At 43.4% G+C, this 14,550-nt stretch overlaps 1 protein-coding gene across 2 annotated transcripts in view; it reads left to right on the top strand.

Moving 5' to 3' along the window:
- eIF2beta (eukaryotic translation initiation factor 2 subunit beta) overlaps nt 1–13,201 on the top strand; it is a 45,386-nt gene extending 32,185 nt beyond the window's left edge. For both annotated transcript variants that reach the window (XM_075670690.1, XM_075670683.1), the window contains exons 8-9: nt 6,424–6,509; nt 12,978–13,201. In XM_075670690.1, the coding sequence (XP_075526805.1) occupies nt 6,424–6,509; nt 12,978–13,153 (262 nt within the window). In that variant the 3' untranslated portion in view covers nt 13,154–13,201. The remainder of the gene's footprint in view (nt 1–6,423; nt 6,510–12,977) is intronic.
- Nucleotides 13,202–14,550: the final 1,349 nt, after the last annotated feature.

Raw genomic sequence — 14,550 nt, 5'->3', positions numbered from 1 at the left:
GTGCAAGAAACAACATCGATTACAGCGTTCAAGCTGGTTTATGACAGGAACCCAACGACGACTCTTGGTGCCATGTTGCCGCACATCACTAATGAAGAAAATGTCAACGTCGCCGCTTATCTCAAGCGCGCTGAAGAAGCCAGACAGCTCGCCTGCCTACGCATCAAGAACCAGCAGAGGACCGACAGCCAGCACCACAATCTTCGAGGACACTGTGAAATACCAGCCCGGCGACAGTGTTTGGACCCCGATACACCGAGGACTTAGCGAGAAGCTTTTATGCCGATATTTCAGACCCTTTAAGATCATCCGACGCATTGGTGCACTCGACTATGAGGTCGTGCCAGACGGCATTTTGCTATCGCAGCGCTGTCGCTCACGACCTGAAATAGTCCATGTTGTGCGACTTAACCCATTCTACCAGCGCTAACGAACTTTGGGACTTTGCATAGCTGAGCTTTGGACTTCCTTTGGACATTTCTTTTTTCTTTTGTTACTTTTTCTTAGTAAGTGTGCTTTTGTTTTCTGCTCTCCTTTTATGTTTACAGCATAGGGATGGTGTTCTTTAAGAGGGGGGTAGTGACACGTGTACTTGTTTATCGAATAACCGCATTTCGTCATCTAAGAAATATAATCACTCAGTGCAGGATGCGCCTGCATGTATCGGAAGTTTCTGGAATGTCATCGATGGTTCTGACCGCTGTCTGTTGTCGCCGAACCTTGTGTAATCTGATTGCGTGTATGTGCAACACGAATGGTGTAGAACTTTCTGGAAGACACGCAGGCACCACCGATTACTTTGGAACATTTGATGGCTCATGTATAAAAGCTGATGCGCTTGACCCGAGGATCAGATTTTCGACGATCGCAGACTTGTTTGCTGCTGTCATTGTTCCTTGAGTGTAGCCTATTCTTGAGGGCACAGGTTCGCCGAATAAAATGCTAGTTTCATTACAGCTTCGCTGCTTTTGTCACCGTCACTACCACGCGACAATATAATACATTAGCAATGCAGGCTAAAACGTGCCAGAAAGAACAAAACCCACTGTAGGCTTGCTTCATTGAAAGCCCAGCTTGCAGCTTGGCTAACTGAAGCCAAAACGCGATACCTCAACCACTCACTCCCTAACTTCTTGAAAAATAACCGTGATAGATTCTGGCGGTGCTTGAGTGACAAGCACAAAAAAAAAACTGACCGAGATGCCAGTGGATGGCCGTATTGTCAATTATTCTACCAAAACAGCACCCCCGTTCAATTGATTTTTCCACGTGGTATTCACTCGGGAACAACCTACGAACATGAGTAATAATTATCTTCCTATGATATGTGCCGATTTTAAACTGTCGAGGCTGTGTTTTCTTTGTTGCTGAATCTTAAAACTAAATCATCTAGCGGTCCAGACGGTATTCCTAACATATTTCTGCAGTGGTACGTTGATCCTATTCCACACGCCTCTACCCATCTTTTTGTCTATCGTTGAATGATGCAATTCTTGCTGATGGTTGCCGTATGGCATGTGCAGTTCCTGTCAAAGAAGGTGGTCATCTGAACGTTGAAAACTAACAGCCTGTATCGATAACTTACGGTCCCTGTAAACTTCTAGAGCATTTCATCATGCATTACACAATCTCTTTTCTAGAGGAAAACAATATTTTTACTACCTTCCAGCATGGTTTTAGGAAAATCCCTTCGACTACCACCCAACTCGTCGCCACTATTCATGACTTTGCAATAAATAACACTTGATAAAGGAGGTCAAATAGATGCTATCTTCTTAGGTTTTAAAAAATCCTTTGACTGCGTCTGTCATGGTAAACTAGTCGTGAAGCTTTCTAGTATTGTATACACATTAATCTAATCAGTTGGATCCGCTCCTACTTCACCAACCGAAAACAGCCTGTCGAAGTCGATGGTTGTAGTTCTGAAGTTGTGTGTGTGTAACATTGGGAATTTCCCGGGTAGTATCCTTGGCCCTGCCTTGTTATCTTCATCAATATCGTTTCATCAGTAGACACCTCTGCCATAAAATTAAGTTTGTGCAGATGACTGCATTCTTTACAAGCCAATTAAAAGTGAAAACGAGCCAGAGTGCTTGCCGAACAACCTAAGTTGTCCCTCTGATTGGTGTAACACATGGTTGATGGAATTAAACATTATCAAATCCGTCTTTATGAAAATCTCAAATAAAATTAGTCCATTCGCATCTAGGTATGCGTTAAAAAATAATCCCTTGATTGAAGTCAACAATTCTAAATACTTGGGAGTCAATATGGGGTAGCCATACTGACAACATTTGTAGATATTCTTCTAGAAACGTGGGATTCTTAGACACAAGCTAAAGAACACGCCATCCCATATCAAACTTCTTGCATACAATACTTTTATCCGACCCCATCTAGAGTACGCATGCGTGGCCTGGGACCTGTAATTTAAGAAGGATGTTTATAAACTAGAAATGGTCCAGAAGAGAGCACCAAGATTCATCTATAACACCAGTCACAAACATGATTCGTCTTCACTGGTGCCTAGTAACGACATCCCACTTTTGGAACAGCGTAGAGCTATTGCCAGGCTAAGGTTTCTTTTCTTGCTCCGCACTCGGCAGTTCAATATCAATCATGGTAAATACCTTTCTCCCACTTTTTCCTGGCTGACCAAGCATAGTCACAATCATGACCTGACACCATACTTAGCATGTATTAACCTTCTCAAACACTCATTTTTTTTCCGCAAACCATCAACAGTGGAATGCACTTCCTCCAAATGTTTTTTTCAGAATGTGGCCTTCCTGACTCGAAAGCCACACGTATAGCGTATTTCTAGGGCGGGGGATTTCAATTTGCCAGACTTCAAGTGGAACGCCGGATGTGCGGCTGGTAATAGGTCCCGTATTTACACAGAGTTCGAAGAACTGCTCGGATTAAATGGATTGCAGCAATACGTACTGGAACCTACGCGAGAAAATGCAATTATAGACTTAGTACTTTGCAACGAGCTGAACATGATATCAAAAGTTACTGTTTGCCCAGGTATTAGTGACCACAGGGCAGTTGTCATAGAACTTAACATACAGCGAGTAGGGATGGCGCAAATTCCGCAAAGAAAAGTGTACAGCTACTACAGAGGAGACTATGCTGCTATCAGGACCGAACTTACTTTCCAATATATGTCAAACACACGCTGTCCGTTAACTTTGTGGTCAGCATTTTGGGACAAAATACTTAAACTATTTGAAATTCATGTTCCATGCAGGTACCTGCGGCAACGAAAAAAACTAAAACCTTGGTTTAACGTAGAAATACGTAAACTTGTAAGGAAAGCAAGACAAACTTATGAAACGTTTTCTGCCGACACCAGTCTGGCAAATCAGAAACACTTGCAAAAGCAACAATTAAATCTACCAAAAATACCTTCTTTGTTAAATTAAACAAGGACTTGAGAGAAAACCCAAAACCTTTTGGGAAATATGTAAAACAAAATCGAAAAGAAGACATATCAATACCATCTTTAACTGTTGACGGCAAAACCATGATGTCGGACTATCAGAGGGTGGAATGCTTCAACCAGTACTTCCAATCTGTGTTTTCGCTATTACCTGCTGGGGAGACTTCGCTTTTGAACAACGCCAATCAAGGCGATATGATGCCAGACATTGAATTTGATGTTAGTGGTGTCGACTCTTTATTACGGCATTTAGATGACAGAAAAGCAATCGGACCTGATGGAATATCCCCAGTGGTCCTTAAAGAGTGTCATAGCATCATTTCTCCGTATTTAACGATCATTTATAAGCTTTCCCTTGAAACAGGCCTCATTCCCCAAGATTGGAAAACGGCAAGCGTGACACCCGTTTTTAAATCGGGCGATAGAAAACTCGGAGAAAACTACAGGCTGATTTCACTAACGTCAATATGTTGCAAGATATTCGAACACATTTTATATAGTAACATATCCGCATTCCTTGATGCAAATGCTTTCTTTACACCTTCCCAGCACGGATTCCAAAAAGGTTATTCCTGCAACACACAACTAATAGAATTCCAGCACTTAACTAAAACCATTGATAACAATAGTCAGGTAGGCGCGGTTTTTATTGATTTTCAAAAAGCTTTTGATATTGTGTCCCATAAGCTCCTAGATGTGAAGCTTTCTGCATTAAATATAAACGAAAACGTTCAAAATTGGATACGAAACTACCTAAATGGAAGAACCCAGTCTGTCGTCCTAAACAACGCTGCATCTTCAATAACTGTTTCTTCGGGCGTTCCTCAGGGAAGCGTACTGGGCCCCTTGTTATTTTTAACCTACATAAATGACATTGTCGAACTAATTACATCACCCATAAAACTATTTGCTGATGACTGTGATTTACAGAGAAATTACCACTGAAGATGACAGATACATTGCAAAACAGATTTAGATAAGGTAGCGATCTGGTGTAACAAATGGAACATGAATTTAAATATAAAAAAGTGCAGTAGCATAAGTTTTCCCAGAAAATTATCCAAATTTCAGCACCGATATAACATCAATGGCACGTTTATCGACATGCAGTCGGAATATAAGTATCTAGGAGTCTATTTTACCGAATCACTCACTAAGCATAAACAGATTGACACTGTCATAGCAAAAGCTAGTAGGATGTTACATTTTATTGACAGAAATTTTAAACAGGCAACACGTGAAGCTAAAGAAACTTTATACTTCTTATATGTTAGAACTATACTTGATTATGCTTGTGTAATATTGGGTCCCTATCAAGATTACCTCATTAATAGACTGGAAAAACTACAGAACCAAGCAGTAAGGTTTGTTTGCAATAATTACAGCCCGTACTCTAGCGTTTCCGAAATGAAGGCCACTTTAGGATGGGATCTACTACATATGCGCAGGCAGAAGTTAAGGCTTAAACTATTGCACCAAATATATAATAATCGGACAGGTATTAATCGCTATAACTATCTCCTGGAACCAGATTATATATCGACTCGCTGTGATAACAACAAAAAGATCTCAGCCTATAACTGCAGAAGAAACTTTTTACTACTATTTTTTCCCCAAATCAATTAGACAATGGAACAGTTTATCAAATGATATAGTAAATGTGTCAAATAACAAACTATTCTATTCAATGCTGTGACGGCGCTCTTGTAAAACATATGTATGTGTTATATATCTTGGAACCTGTTTGTTTCACATTACTTGTATGCCTTTCTCTAACAGCTATTGTAGTGCTTCTGTTCGTGAGTATATCTATCCAAAAGCTTTTCTGTATTACTGGTTATATTTTGTTCCCCCCTACGTAATGCCTTTATGGCGATGTAGGTACTCTGCAAATAAATAATTTCGGGTAAACTTCATTGTTGACAATGCCATACTTTTGTCTATATTTTGACAGCTCGTGAACTAACTTGCGATTGCTTTTGTCTTTTTGCGCATAAAATTGATTTTACGGAGTTGTACAATTTTTTTTCCCAACGTATCTTTGTTTTCTAGTCTATGCTTGTCCGAGTGGTAATGCTTGCCGTATGCTTTTGTATAACTTTTTCACTGTCCCATTTTTTGCCCCCCCCCCCCCCCCACCCACTTGGTCTTCGGACTGCAGTATGTACTAAATGAAAAAATAAATAGTATGGCCGCAGAAAGAAGTGTGAAAGAAAGGGGCGTGCGCAGAAGGGTGAAAGAAGGAAGAGACAAGCCTCTGTTGCTAGGCGACACTTTTGTGGGCGGAGCACGCACTTGCAAAACCTGATGTGTCGTCTCCTATGCAATAAATTCTCTCCTGTGTGGACACAATCTCGGGTCTTCCAAAGCCATGCGCTGTGTCGTCAACTTTCTGTGCCTTGTCGCCTGCTAGCCTACTGTTTTGGCTGCCTTGAAAGGGTACATGGAAATCTAAGATTTCAGAATATTAGTTCGTAGTGCTGAGGTGTTGTTATCATGATAGGAAACTGAATAACGATGGTTATTCTGAGGTTCATAGTACTGAAATATTTTAGCATTAAAACCATATGAAGTCAGCAGGGGATTTCTGAAAATATTGTTAATGGGGAGTTCGTAGTAACAAGGTTTTACTGTACATTGATTTAAATCTTTTTGCTTTTCGGTATTTTCATTAGCAGCCTCACTTGCTGGCTAACACAAGCATGTTTGACAATGAGGTTTGACCTCATTAGCTTCCAGAATGTATGTCATGATGCATTAGTAAAGGTGTCTCCTCTAGCATAGTGGATCAATGTTCATTTCTGTACAAGGGAGCTGAGAGGTCAACAAAATACAACCCTTCACTTTATACTTGGAAAGTGTGAGCATCAGATGCTTTATCGTTTCATCACTACATGTATGTTGTTCTGCATTGTCTTCTGCGTCATGCTATGATACATCAGAAGCCACGTTCATTGGTGTCCTTTTACCTTTTGCAGTGGTTCTGTGGATGCAAATAACCAGCTAATCATCAAGGGGAGGTTCCAGCAGAAACAGATAGAGAATGTGCTCAGGCGATACATAAGTAAGTCATCAGCTTGCTTAAATGCTATATGTGAGTGCTGCAGCTGCTGTCCTGTTTGGGGAAAGTCTATGTCTAAAAACACCTGTGGAGACAGGTTCCCATGCTAAAATGCCTCCTTTCTAGTGCTTGATCTGACATTACCAAACAACTTCCTCTCTGACCTTGCAGAATGATTTTTTTTACTTACACATATGACATGTATTTATCATAATCTGCCCATTCTTTTGCACACAATCCCTTAAGTTTGGAGGTAAACAAGGAAAGCATAGGAGATAAAGTTGCAGACTGATTTTCCAGACCTCGCGGAGACCGAAAAATAGTCCAAAACATCACACAGTCTGAAAAACTCGTTCACCCTAAAAAATAAGTTATTAGGCTTATAGCTGTGTCACACGGGCAACTCGGATCTCCTTCAAACTTCCTTCCCTTAAAGGACCGCAAGGGAGTTTCACCTCAAAGGAGTTAGCTCCGTGTCACACGACCTATAAGCGAGCTTTGGAAAGCTGCCGCTCGGGCGTACGAGGCGAGCAGCGCCTCGTACGCAGTCATAAAAGAAACACGTTATATATTGCTAAAAAGTTTCGATTACTTGTCGTTTCTTACAAAATACAATTATTTATGCACTGCATTTTAAAAATGTCATCTATCTTAAAGACAAAAAATTCTGAGAACGCCCAGTTTGAGAGTCGAATGTAGCTGCTCAACTCAAATATCTTTGTCAGTGCTCAAATACTATATTATATGCAATAAAACAGTTATAATTGCTGGTAAAAGTTTAATATAATAAAAATGAGGGTGATTTCTTGACCCGAAATTCAAGCACGCTGGGAACAAGAGTAGTCCCTTCAGTCTGCAAGAGAGATCTTCTATCTCCTTTCGCTAAGAGCTTCCTTAAACTTCCTTTGCTAAAGGACTGCCATGTGACAAGGCGCGCATCTCCCTCGAGATGAAGACGTCCTTGGTAGAAGGGAGTTAAAAGGACTTTAGCCGCGTCCGTGTGACAGGGGTATTGAGTGGCTTAACACTCTCGTTACCATGCCTATTCAAATTGATCAACGGTGATTGATGCTCTAAATCGCCGATTTTGAACAGTTCGGACAAATTTTGTAGACGCGTAGGGTACAGCTAAAGTTAATAATTCGCACCACAATTTGTGTGAAACATCTCTTATTAAGAGAGCTACAGACTATTACAAGTTACCCTCCTTCATAGTCGTGCATTTTCTCAACTCGTTCGCCGAGTGATCAGGGCTAAGCTCCACCTTCACTGGCTCTGCGTCATGATGACACGTCATGTCGTCTACTTCCGGTTCTCTAGTAGCGAGCGCGTGAAGCCTCTCCAGCCTATCCAGCAGCTGCTTGGCAGTTGAACCCAAGCGCGAGCTATTGAAGCAGCGTGCGTTGCAAGCATTCTGTCGCACCACCAAACGTGTCTGGTATTCCGGTAACCACAGGCGAGCTCAACGTTTCGACGGGCTGGTGGAGTCGTAAACTCAAACTGATAAAGCAGCTTTAGCATAAACTTATGTGAGTGGCCTGATTGGTCTGCATGGTCCAGCCACCTGTTGGCGCAGAGCTTAAACAGTGAATCAAAGCGCTACTATTGCTGTAACCAAGTGTAAAACATTTTAAACATTTACAAAAAACGTGTTAACGATTACACTTCTGTGAAAAAGTTACACCAGCTGCAAAGAATACATTTCGTTACTTCTACTGTGTGTGGTTTAGCTCTGTGCCACCAGGTGGCTGCACTGTGCGGACCATTCACATTTGCGCTTCTGCTCATCCCATGAAACAATGCGGTCAAGCGACTAGGCCCTGTGCCCTTTCGCTTGGGTTTACCCGAATACCGGACTCATAAAACGCTACTGCGTTAGTAATCTTCCGGTGTAAAGTGACGGCCGCAAACGCGTAAATCCTGGCGCCGATCATAGCGGCAGTTCGATGCGCTGCAGCCACTCCGCTCATCTGCTGCCTTGCAGAGGGACACGATGTCGCAGCTTGCCATATTGCCAGTCACTGTGTTTGCAGCCCACAACGCAACAAAGTCGAATCATAACGCGCACGAAAAGACAGACCGACACTGACGGCGGAGCTCTCGTCAAAGATGGAGCACGTTGTAACACAAGCAGACGACGCTTGCTGTGTGCCGGAAGTGCTTAAGTGTAGTGAAAAATTGTTCTTGTGCATTTTCTTTCTGTTACTTTCTTTTTATAGAAAAAAGTTAACTAACAGTCCAACTATTACGAACGTCATTTGTTCACCATAAAGGTGGAAAAATTGATGACGCATCCTGGGCAGCCAATCGGATAGCTCGCCCTACTGACGTCAATCCGCCTCTTTCATGGCGCGACGGCGCATGCGCCCTGCCCTAACGGATTAGTCGCGAAACGTTTTCGAAGGGTCTTGCGCGTGGCCGCGTGCTGGAAAGTCCCTCGAAAAAAACAAAAAACAATCGCTCGGACGTGCGCTGCTGCAAGCACTAGTGCCTGGTACATATGGTACAAAACATGGTACATATGCGCAGATATGCACGTTTTACTACATTTTGACACTATTTCATATCAGCGATGGACTGTTTCCACAATATTTGACGATAACAATGACCTGCGGTGCTAGATGTCGATGCAAACAAGTGCACCACTTTAATAAATCCGATGCAGAAGGCTGCGCTCGTAAGACATTTTGAATATGCAAAACGTCTAAATAATGTGTAAAAAGGATACAAAAAGTGATTTCCAAGTGCAGAAATCGGTGACAAATTCCAAGGCAGCCGTGCCAACAGACTGAACTCAGCGTACCTTTATCGGCCACACTGTTTGCAGAACAGCACACTCAGGCCTGCTCACCTAGTAGTCATTGAGTGCTACATGACTTCAGGAATGACATGCTGTCCCGAAGAAGCCATTAATAATGATTCGCGATCCACGAAACGCACAACCGACGCACACTCAACGTAGGCGCAGGCACACAAATCAACCGGCAAAAGCCCCGGGACCCTTCCAAAACATTTTCAGCGGTGTGCGGCAGAGGGCAGCACAGGAAAATGAAAGAGGTGGATTGGGTGATTTACGTCATATGGGTAAAGGGTGGCTGGGAATTCCACCGAGCAGTGGGCTGTGATCGGCAGCGATGTACATTTTTAAAACCTTAGAATAAATTACACGCTTTACGCGGCGCATTTACGTGCGTCAATTAATGATCCGAAGGACCTACTCTAACGACTCAGTACGTCTGTGCAAAATCGTTTCAGGGTCCCTTTAAGCCATGGTAAGACTAAATTGCTGCTGGCAACATTGGTGGTCTCTGGCCAAGCCCATTCTCTAGCCAAGCCAGCCTGAGGGCACGTTGATCACGCGTGGTGTGTTATCGCTTGTTGACGCCATTTTGTTGTGTTTCCGTGCTAGTCGTGCCAGATCCAGATCCGGAGAGCGGAAATAATGGCTTCCAAGAAAAAAGAAGCAAATGCACTGAGCGACAAGATTAAGATTGTGGATGAAGTTGTGCACGGTGAAAATCAGGCGAACATCGCGAAAACTATGGGACTGTTAAAGCAGACCATGTGTTCACTTCTGAACAGCAAAGGCATCGCCGGCAAGGAAGTGTCGGGGAAAATTAATCTGAAGTGCTTCAGGCTCCGTGAGGCAACGTACCTGGATGTTGATTCCGCGCTTTTGATGTGGCTGCATGATGCCCGAGCTCGCGATATTCCAGTCAATGGACTACTGTTGAGGAAGCGAGCTGAACAGCTAGCCATGGTCCTCAGACATGAAAGTGTTACTTTCACTGATGGATGGCTGGACCGTTTCAAGGCAAGGCATGCTGTGACATTCATGCAAACCTGTGGTTAACGCAACAGCATAAGTGTGTACCCCGCCTCCGAATGGAAAGCAAATAAGCTGCCAACGCTTCTTGCCATGTACAAGGACAACAACATTTTAATGCAGACAGAAGTGGTGTGATTTGACCATGTTGTTTTGTTGCAACATGGACAGGACAGAAAAAAGAAAGCTGCTGTTTATTGGAAAATCAAAACAACCTTGCGCCTTGCGGCACATAAAGAATATGCCAATTGACTGCACTGCTAACACGAAGGCATGGATGACGAAAGACCTCTTCAATACCTGGCTGCTGCAGTTTGATAGGCAAATGTTCGAAGCAGAAGAGGAAGGTGCTGATTTTTTTTGGACAACTGTTCAAGCCACACGAAGCCACCCAATCTTGAAGCAATTGACCTGGCTTACTTTCCCCCAAATGCGACATCAGTACTCCAGCCAATCGATCAAGGTGTCGTGCACTCCATGAAAGCTGCCTACCATACACGCCTTGTTGAACACCTGCTCTTTGACATTTAAAGCAGTCGAGAATTGAAAATAAACATCAGATTCCCAGTCGAAGTGTGCACAAGCATTTGTTAACAGCTGAAAACTTATGTCATCAAAAACTGCTTCAGGAAAACTGGTTTTCAGAGAAATGAGACTGCTTGCAAGGAGTCATCAGTCCTAGATGATGAACCAGCGGACCCATCAGTGTGGCCTCAGGTCAGGGAGGCATTCGGACATGTTTTTACCGCAAGGTAAAACACACACAAAAGGAAGACACATAAGATGAAGACACGTCTTTTGTGTGTGTTTTAACTTGCAGCAAAAAACTTCTTTTAGCAAGCACCAACTAGGCCAACAAGCAGTTCTGTTGAGGCACTCAGAGCCGAGAGGTTCTCCGACTTTATCACATTTGACAACGGTCTTGTCGACAACGAACAACTGACGGGCGAGAAGGTGAGAGCCATGATCGAAGGCCATTCCAAGCTGTCACTAGATGACAGTGAACAAGAAAATGAGCCTCGTGCAGTCAGGCTGACTTCACAGCAAATGACCACATCGAAGAAGTGAAAGAACACTTTCAGCACCAGTAAGATGACTGCTCCCTTCAGGTGTTGCAGTTGACTAAAATGAGACAAAGTGACTGCATCCCCCCTCTAAGGGGGCTGCCAATCTCTTGTTAGAAATTTCTTTTTGACCAGATATGAGTAAAAATTTTTCTGGACATTCATCACTCACTTTTTGCAATAACGTTAGTCATCACGACCAAAGTTTCGGAAGTGAGGCGTTCCGATTCTCCAACCCCATGTCCTGGTGTATTCCACTGGCAAATTAGAAAAAGTCATTGTGAGAGGTGCTTTTGTATGGATATGTTAGGGTTAATTCAGATTAGCAGCGTAGGTGAGGGCAGCGGCGCGATCGGAGAGTGTTGTTCGCAGCGCACATTCTGTAACTAGATGCGCGCTCCGAGCAGCGATCTCCGATCGCGCCCATCAGTGCACTGCACGCAACTTGCCAAACGTGGAAAGTACACATGCATAAATAGTTTCCTTTGTGAATGGTCCCCCTACCCCTTTTTTTCTTTTAATTTGACGACGTTTCCCGGCGTTTCGGCGGTGGTCTCCAGTTCTGATATTACGGACTTCGGATAAAAAAGGACATTTTTCGTCGGATTATCAGGGTAGGCTATACCATGAAGTCCCTTGTGAAAAACTTAGAGGACACTTAAGCTTCGCCTTTAAGTGTGGAACGGTATAGCATTCAAAGATACCTGACTGTACTCGCGCGTCCCGGCAGCTGGAGCGTATGTAGCTGTAATGTTTGATTTGTGATAGAAACTCCGCCTCTTGCGGGGGGCCGCGATGCAGCGGAGGCGAGCGCCAGCTGGAGGTATTGCAAGGAACCGGACGCACTGTTCCGTGGTCCCCATGTTACCCACGTGCCGGCGTGCGCCAATGGCAGACGCCGCCATCGGTCGGTGAATTGTGGAAACGTTGGAAAGGGGTTTCTTTGAGTTTTTGCATCACAGAATTATGTTTTCTCGTATAGTCAAATTACAATTAGAGAGCTTCATGTCTGTAGGTTGTGTGTAATTTTGTTTACGATTTTTCCACGTATTTGAGCTTGAGAAATGCAATTATTTCAGTAAATTCCTTGCATCACATGGATGCCCTGGGTAAGGGTGGTTCGAAAATCTTTTTGCCAAAACAACGTCCGACGCCAGTGCGGGATTTTCTGTGACACGGGCTCCTCAACGCTAACGCATTAATAGTGCACTGGTATTCCACCAGTAATACCAGAACAGTAATATTTGATTTTGTTGAGTGTTTGCTGTAGTTGCAAGAACCGTTCTGTCATCAAAGTATAATTACTGAGGCAGTCAGCAGATTGTCAGATCCCTCTGCTTTGGCACTCGCTTGCCTGTAGGAACACAGAGCTAAAATCTTGCTGCAAAAACATGAGCTGGCAACTGTAGCTCCAATGTGCTGGAGGTTGCATGCTGCCGTTAAATTAGCCACAACATTTACACTCCTGCTATTGTCTACTTGTGCTGTTAGCACACTTGGCTACTGTTTTTAGCAAGCAGAAAACTCTACACATTTGAGTGTCAATCTTGAACATGTCTTTTGTTGCTTTTGTTTGTCCAGAGGAATATGTGACATGCCATACGTGCCGGTCTCCAGACACCATCCTGCAGAAGGACACACGGCTCTTTTTCCTTCAATGCGAAAAGTGTGGCTCGCGGTGTTCGGTCGTGAGCATCAAATCAGGTTTCCAGGCTGTTACCGGAAAGCGTGCGGCCATTCGAGCCAAGACTGCCTGAGAAGCTTGCCCACTTTGTGTGCTATCTAATAAAAGATTTTTTTTTTTAGCCTTTGAAAGATGGATAAAAAATGAGGCTTGTGGACCAACATAAGCTTTATCATGTAAAAGTACCTGGCATAAGCTTCACATTTCACATTCTAATTTAGAATTTTTTTAGGCGTGGAAATGTTCCACCAAATGTACCATCCTGTGTCAAATGCAGTTTTCAGCATCATCCTACTTTATTGCTCGTAATTGCTCGAATATTGAAATATGGGCTTGACGGTTTTGTGTCAAGTGGCAGAACTCAGTGGTAACATCGACGCACGCCTCTGCCTGTTGGCATAAGCGAATAGGGTGGAATTTGAACAAAATTTTTAATCTTTGTGAGATCTGGCACATAAAACTCGTTTATATTTGTTCTTTTTTTTCTACGACCTTGTTGCAAAATTCGAGCAGGTACAGGAGTGAAAAGTGCAAATAGATTTTTTTTTTCGTTTAAAACAAACGCACATACTGTGTAAGCAGCCTCAAAACAACCAATTCAGCTCGCGTCGCTAATGACAAAACATTGTTTATACTTCGTCCTCAACGTGAGCTAAGCGTTTACAACTTGATGTCGCGATATACGCGTAACGGGGGAATTAGAATCGAAGTATGCAGTCTGGGCACAGCTATGCCGTAGAATCACTATGGTGATTCTACGGCATACTGGAACTCTGACAGCGCGAAACGGCACGAACTACACAAGAACGATACACGGACAAGCGATGCTTGTCTGTGAATGATTTTGAAAGCGGTTGTAAGGAAAACGTCAAATCAGTATAAGAATTATTTCAAAAGTCCGCTTTCGGCAATTCTGCACCAGTAGGTAGATTACCGAAAGAAAATGAAGGCCAAACTGCTATTTTTAAATTTCGCCCCGAAAGTAGACCTCTGCTCTGACGTCAGGGATTAAGTATTTGGGCCACAGTGGTGGTGCTGTAAAAGTTGACTAAATAGAGAAGTTTTGAGGTAGAGAAAAAAAATACAAGGACACCTATGCACTTACGAGTTCAGAATGCGAAAACAATGTCAATTCGAACGCCGCTGAGCGGTCCGAGTTACGAACTCGCGTGAAGCGAGCGCTTTGAGACGCTTGACCATCCATTGGGTAAGACACGGCTTCTGAACGTGTGGTCGTAGGTTAGAAACTCGCTTACGCCAATGTTTTTTGTTTTTTTTTCTTTCGAAATGTTTATACATTAATTTATAGCGATTACCTAGGCGAAGTTAACAGGCTTCCGATAGCGAGGGTGGCGTGGAAGGTAAAAACACTACGTTCCTGCTGTTTGGATCCGACCGCTGGTACGATCTGTTGGGAACTCGGCGCTGACGCCCGTGGTTGTACCTGGGTCGCAAGCCCCAAGGGTAGCG

The sequence above is a fragment of the Dermacentor variabilis genome, chromosome 1 (genome assembly GCF_050947875.1).
Source record: "Dermacentor variabilis isolate Ectoservices chromosome 1, ASM5094787v1, whole genome shotgun sequence".
NCBI lineage: Eukaryota > Metazoa > Arthropoda > Arachnida > Ixodida > Ixodidae > Dermacentor > Dermacentor variabilis.
Note: the sequence above shows the minus strand (reverse complement) of the source record. Positions and strands in the feature narration are given on the sequence as shown.